The sequence below is a fragment of the Microcaecilia unicolor genome, chromosome 8, assembly GCF_901765095.1.
Source record: "Microcaecilia unicolor chromosome 8, aMicUni1.1, whole genome shotgun sequence".
Classification (NCBI taxonomy): Eukaryota; Metazoa; Chordata; class Amphibia; order Gymnophiona; family Siphonopidae; genus Microcaecilia; species Microcaecilia unicolor.
The window spans coordinates 124,372,478-124,379,838 of record NC_044038.1 but is presented as its reverse complement, the minus strand read 5'-3'; the positions used below and the strand labels follow the sequence as shown (position 1 = coordinate 124,379,838).

Sequence of the window (7,361 nt, the reverse complement as noted above, 5' to 3'; positions counted from 1 at the left end):
AGGGATTTTATTTGGTTAGGATTAAGAAAAACTATGTTTCTCATGCAGCTTGTGATGCAGAATAGAATCCATTATTTTAATCTACATAGATAGTGGGATAATAAACAATATTGAGAATGAATTATCTACTATTTTGTCTTGTACAGCACAAACATCCTGAGAAATGCACGGATTTAATCCACTGTTCTATGCCAAAGCAAAAACATTCTTAGAAGCATGTTGATCAGTGTAGTGCTATTCCACACCTCAGAGGCCCAGAAATGAGATCCTTTGTGCTGTGATGATATAATGTAACACAGAAATTGAAATTAATAGGTATTACAGCAATGCACTATTATTGTAACTCATTTGTCCCACCACTGTTTCCAATCTCCTTTTAGGGGAAAAGTTATCAACAGGGCACCTGTGCTAAAATAGCACAGATCCTTTTTTAGTAGTAGCTCAAGGTGAAAGTTACATTCAAATACACTATTATTGCTCTGTCCCTTGAAGAGCTTAACATCTAATTCTTGTAATTGGGCAGGAAAGGTTAACTGACTTGTCCAAGAGCAGCACAACTTGAACCCATACTTCCTTGGTTATCAGCCCCCTGCTCTAACCACTAGGCTACTCAACACCACAGGGCTGGGTATTCTGTTAAACTGCTATAGTGCTTTGTGACTTTAATCATACGCAGAGGATTGGTTATATTTAAAGAGAACTTTTATTTACACATTTCAGTAAAGTACAAAGTATAATACATAGTCTATGTCAACAGCAAATCTTTATTATGAAACATAAGGCGCTTTTTCAATTGGGATTTATTTTTAAATAACCTTATTCTTTTTATAGTCCTGTGTACCTATTGAGAAACAGATGTTAACAGCTGGATACTAGGTTAGCAGGAAGGTCAGAAGAATTTTCACATTACACAACTGAACTCCGCTTTATTTTCTGCTTCTCTTTTAAATGTAATTTTTTTAATTCTTCCAAAATCAGAATATTATTAAGCATTTGTTCCTGCATTTACATAAAGTATCTGTCTAGTATGACATAAATAATAAGCAACAATATATATATGTGTGTGTGTGTGTTTTATATTAACAGTTCTGAGAACTTCAATGCAGAAATAAATTAAATGAATATTTTAAACAAAAAAAATCTTCATATTTACCTTCCAATGGAGCATCAACATTTTTATACAAAACTAGTTCAGAGTGCATCAGATCCGTCAGTTAAGATAAGCTTCGTGTCTTTGTCCGCCTCTAGACTTACTTGTGAGGTGCTATAGGAACAAATCAAAGCCTAAATTAATTCAAGAGATGGGAAAATATATTCGTTTTGTTCCCTTGTTACTTTTTTCCCCGAAATGCATTTCAGATGGTATGTAAGTGTTTCTTCCCTTAGTTTGTTGGAGAAAGTTCCGTAACAAAATCGAAGGTGACCCACACATGGGAAGGACTTTGAGGTTTGGCCTTCAAGCGCATTCCTTCTCTTCTTTCAGACTGTTGCTTTTGATATGGATCAGTATGGAATTTCACGCAATAGCAAAATAAAAACAAGGTTTTAGGACCCCCACCCCCACCCCTACACATAGGTTTATTTTCGGTTATTTTTAGTCCTTGGCGGAAAGAAAGAGCCATCGCAAGAAAATCCCAACGCGTCAGGAGAGACCGGGATTGTCCATCCTCTTTGTAGACACCTGGTTAGGTAGTGGGACAGAAAAGGACACCAGCTAGAGCAGGGATGCTGCTGCAAGTCATCCAGCATAGTGAATGGCCCAGATCTGATCAGCTTGTTCCTCCTTGAGTCCTTTGGGAGAAATAGACCAGATATTTCACGGTGTATTCAACCGTTGGCACTGGCTTGAAGGGCTGGGACGTGACCCTGCAGAAGGAGGCTCACACTAAAGAGGTGACGGGAGCGATCTTGGAGCCCTCCTCTTCCCAGGGCTGCAGATTCTGAAGTGCATAAAGAGAAGAGTTGTGCAGGCACAGAGGGTCCGGCTGGATGGAATCGTTCAAAGACTTCTGGAAAGCATCGTGCTGGAGCTGCAGCATGAGTCTGCTGGCCTGCTGTCTCTCGGCTTCCCTCTCCTCGGCCGTCTGTCTCCTATGGGGCAACAAGACGTCAATCAGCAAAGCAGTTAGCAGCGAAAAGGCTTAGCGGCTTTCTAAGATCTCAACGAACAGATCTCTGGAAGCCATTTATTATTACGTGTCTAATAACATAAGCAGAAACATAATACAGAATTTATAAAGCATCTTTTTAATCTTTAGGGAATTTAGCAGAGTATTTTTATTTGGTAAAGTTATTGTTAGTCACTGGTGCACGACATTACCACTAACTTAACATTATACTTGAGGTCGGGCAAATGCGCTTATCTTGCGGCGGTTTTAACTCTTTGCTTCGTCCGCTAACTGGTCTAGGAAGAAGATCTGCCCTTCTATCTTATATCAGCGAGACAGCACTCACAGACGGTTATTAAGAAGGATACAGTCCGGCAGACAATACAGGTCTAGAAAGAAGAACCCACGGGACTGTTACTGAGAAATGTAAACGAATTTCCAAGGAAGGCATCCTCAACTTCCCGTCCCTTAATATTGTATCTTGTTTTCGTTTTTTCTCATTCCTTTATCGTCATTAAAAATGTATATTTTCATTATTTTTAAGACTGAATTGCTATTATGCTAGAACGAATGTTTCCATGTTGTCATGTCATATCTATATATTAGTGTGGTAGTCGATTGGATTCAAAACAATAACCAATCAAAAAAATCCCACAAATATAGAGAATACATATAACAGCACGGGGATATTTATTTTACGATTAGATTAATTTAAAATAATTGTATGGAAACAAATAATGAACTGTACAATTTGCCGAACCCAACGTTTTTCACCATTCAAACGACCTAAGGCGTGGTCTCGCCCTCTAGAATGAGCCCCCGTAAATTCAGATTCGGCTCATTCTTGGCCAGGCCAGATGCGGCACATCCGGGAGCCCTTTTGTGTTACCGCGAATAAAATACACTCAGATATTGTACGTTCAAACTGCGGGCAGGGCCAAAGAGATAGCCACATTCTTGGATGGCATCGCGAAGAATTAAGTTTTTATTTGTTCAATCCTTTAATTTGCGGAAGAAATGAGAAAGAGGTAAATCACTGGGCCGCAACAACAACAAACAAAAATAACCCCACGGCTTTGGTTGTACCCACAGAAAGGTGATATATCAAATCCATAACCCTGTACCCCCATCCCGCAGAACAAGCCTTTTCAATAGGAACCCCCGCTCCATCAGAAAAATGCTGTTATATCGTTTCTAGGAAATCCTAGCTCTCGGGGTGGGGTGGGGAGGGGGGGAGGGAACGTACGACTCTTTCCAAGCATACATTATTTGCAAGAGCAGGGAATAAAATGGAATGTAAACTTTATTTTAAGGATTGTAGTTTGCAACGTTTTCTACAGTTCTTAGGACATAATCTTTGGAGAATTCATGCAGCCAGGAATATCTGATTGTACCTCCTGGAGAACTGTCCTACTCTTCGACTGTAAACCACTAATTCGGCCGTCAACAAACGGACAATTCTAGTTTCCAGGTATGCACAAAACCCCCAGAGGTACAGCTGTCTGGCTATGGTGTATGGACTGTGCATCCCAGCTATTGCATTATATTTGCATTCTTTTATTTTTATTATAATAATATTAATACCGAAAATTTTCCGAATAGAAGACTGGGCTTATTTAGTTAATTTGCTAATGTTTTATTGTGTGATCTAGTTTTAAACTCGAGTAATGCAACATTTGAATATACCCAATACAGCATTATATTATTATACTCTGTGTTTAGTATGTGAGAATTATTAAAAAAAACAATAATAGACGTCAAAGAAATTATGAAAACATTTTCACAAGGTAAGGGGATTTGAAAGTTTTTACATAATTATAATAGGTATAATATTGTGAAAGAATTCGTATTCTACAAAATCTTGGTGCAACGTTTGAGATTTCAGGTTTGTTTACCGTTAGACAGAAAAAGGTGACAAGGAAAAATAAGTAAATGAACAAATAAGAAAAGATTAATTTTCAAAATCAAACTAGCAGTTCCCCTTGCTCCAATACAACCAACCCTTTCCAGCTATTTCAATCTTAAAATCAAGCGGAAGATATATTTGAATTAACTATATTCCACTGCAGTCGAATTTCTAATAAGGTTTTGGTTTTAATGGCTTGCAAAATGTTATAAAAATTTACATTTAAATATTATTTACAGCAAACATGCGAATTCGATGCTTAAATAGGTTGAGAAAAAAGTTTTCATTTTTAAACCCACGGATGATTTCCACTGGCTAGATCTACCAGTTTGCAATTGTCTTTAATGTATTCAGTTTAGACAAACTTACAAAACATTTTATTGTATTCACTCTATTTAAAATAATTTCAATCAGACTAGGGGAAATCGGAAAATAGATCTTAGCCGACAGGGTATGTCATCGCTGAGAAAACTTTCCCAGCAAAAGAGTTACTACTTCAAGAAACTTTTCCAAGATACAGTATATGAAATAGAATTTATTGCAGATTCACAAAATACATTTTTATTATACAAATATATGTATTTTTGGTATGAGACGAGGCAATCACTAATTCTGAATCACACACAGATGCAAGGTTTAAATAGATACAAAATGAATACTGCATTTTCAGAACTATCTGGAAGAGAAAAAAGAAATGCAACAATTTTGTTTTGAAAGAAAAAACTTATGCGTGTGTGTCTGTGTGTCTCAAACTTGAATCCAAAAAAGGGAAAACAACCCTTTTCTACCGTTGAAACTCACCAAGCTTTATAAGTTTGAAACCATCTTACACTGTTTTATTCATTGTAGCGCGCCCTTTTTCGCATTTATTAAATAAGAAAAGCAATGAAGCAGAAGGATGTTAAGGTGTCCGAGACTTCAGTAAAAGTGGAGAGAGAGAGAGAGAGAGAGATGCTTGACGCTCTTTTCCCTCGGGATATATAGACCACCCTCTTCCAGCCTCCCCCTCCCACCACCTTCCAGACCCCGGGCTCACCTCCATTTGGTTCTGCGGTTCTGGAACCAAGTCTTGACCTGGGCATCCGTCATCTTGAGGGACTTGGCCAGCGCGGCTCTCTCGGCCGAGGCCAGGTACTTCTGCCGGTGGAAGCGCTTCTCCAGCTCGCAGATTTGCACCCGGGAGAAGGAGGTCCGCGGCTTCTTGCGTTTCGGCGGTGTCCGGTTCTGGTAGGGGTGTCCGATCCGGCGGGTCACCGTAAAGGGAGTGAGCGCAGCCGCTGCTGAGAGAACAAACAAGACTCTCAATGGAGGTGGCAGAGGGAGGGAAGAGAAAAAGAGAGAGGCAGATATAAACAAAAAAATAAAGAGGGGGAAGGGGGTTTAAGAGGCGAATAAAATAAAACCTTAGAAGCCTATAAAGGAAGGAAACGAGGGGGGGGGGAGATAAATTATTGAGGAAAAATGAAAAAAAAAATCACATGAGACAGATACAAAAAAAAGAGGGATAGCATGCCCTATTCCTGGAATCTGCCCCCCCCCCCCCCCATGAACCGGTTATAAGAGGGTTTGGGGGGGGGGGCAGAAAATTGGAGACAGAGGTAGAGAACACCAAACTCTGGACATGCCACTATCTATTTCAGAACAGATGAAAATGTCCAGCCATGCTCATTCACCAGTATCTCCCGGTGCTCAGGTAGCAAGGAGACCACCAGCTCCAAGCACAAGCTGGCAGGCCCTTCACCCAGGAAAGCTGCTTGGAGCCTGCTCATTATTTTCCCAGGAAATGAGCTTTCAGGGCCTTTTTGGTACTGTATTTAGCTCAGCTTCTCTAAAAGATGTTTCCAGACCGGTGATTTAAACTATTTCTACATTCTGCTACATTTTAATGAAGCGGGGTTGACGCTTTTTTTTTTTTTTTTTTTTTTAGCTACAGAATTTGCTATGGTAGTATTTATGCAGCTTTATAATTCTTCCTTACCCATTCTCATCTCTACTCGTAGAGATTATTTTTATAGGGCAGATGCAATTTATAAAAGATCCCGGATGCATGGCAATTATTTCTGAAAAACCCATGGTACATAGGTGTATTTATTAGATGTGCAGTTACTATGGTCTGTATATGCCACTATTTCTTTTTGCTAAACCGAATCCCTTTCATCATTTCTAGAAGAGACACCATTATTTACGCCTTGTTCTACCGAAAGCAGTTTATTGTCCCTAGCAATGTTTTCTCTTACATTTTTCGTTTCCATATAATTTACAGTCCTAAATCAAATGTATTATTTATATTCTAGCTAGACGTATATCAGAAGAGCAACAATTCTGATGCCTAGAAGCCCGAACAACTTCAGTTAGCCACATATTTATGTTCGTCAAGCAAATTTATCCATAATTTTCGTTTGCTAATTGATGCAGAATTATTAATTACATACTGCTAATAGCATTAAAGGTTTTGCAAACATATGTGGTCGAGATTGTATATATGTGTGTCCATTATTGAAGCAAAAGTAATACAGAACTTCCCTGATGTTTTCCTTTAAAAATCCTTTTTTAGGGGCGGTAGAATTTTAAATCAACAAATAAAATAGTTATTTAGCATCCTGTTTGAAACTTCTATTTTTGGACACTGACATATGGGAGTTGTTATCACTGTTTTTGAGTTACTGCTTATCTGAACTCCAACATCTGGGGGGAGGAGGGCAGCTTGTTGTTTCATTAATAATCCTTACCTGTAAACCTCTCCTTCACAAATCTCCTGCTGCTTTCCATCCACGGGAAATTGAGGCTGCCAAGGCCGGGCACAGCTGGCATAGCCGGAATGGCGCTGGAGATGGGAGGTGGCACTGCACCAGGGAGAGGTCTGTGAGCTGGCACCCTGATCACTCCAGCTGGAGCCAAACTCAGATTCACACTGTAAGATCCAGAATCTTCAAAGGGTGCCCCGATGCCAGGGAAGGAGGTTGGCAGAGAGGGATAAGGGGCGCTTGTTCTGCTCACGGGACTTCCTAGGTAACTGCTACTCTCCGATCCTCTGGGAGCAGACTGAGACGAGTTCTCCTGATCAGAACTATTTAAAATCTGATCAATTCCAAAGCTGATGGGTTCGTGTTGGTGCTGGGTCTGTGTGTTTGTTGGCTGATCCATCCTCAGTGTGCAGAAATATTGGCTCGGGGGAAAAAAGACGCTTTGAATTCTCCTATAAAATTCCGGTCTTCCTTTACAGTAGATCCATGAAGGTCCTGCTGTATGTCAGACTGAAACTTTGCCAAGAGTGGTCCAACCCGACAGGCTTTGTGTCATCTTTTTTGAAACAAACCTCGAGTTTCTGCTTCTAATTTCTTTCTAGC

General features: G+C 39.7%; 1 protein-coding gene across 1 annotated transcript; it reads right to left on the bottom strand.

Annotated features, from left to right (window-relative positions):
• Positions 1-1,880: 1,880 nt before the first annotated feature.
• Positions 1,881-7,158, bottom strand: TLX3 (T cell leukemia homeobox 3). The gene is made up of 3 exons (XM_030213188.1): positions 6,744-7,158; positions 5,051-5,294; positions 1,881-2,091 (listed from the first exon to the last, which is right to left on the bottom strand). Exons 1-3 carry the CDS (start codon positions 7,156-7,158, stop codon positions 1,881-1,883), a joined length of 870 nt encoding a protein of 289 aa, XP_030069048.1.
• Positions 7,159-7,361: the final 203 nt, after the last annotated feature.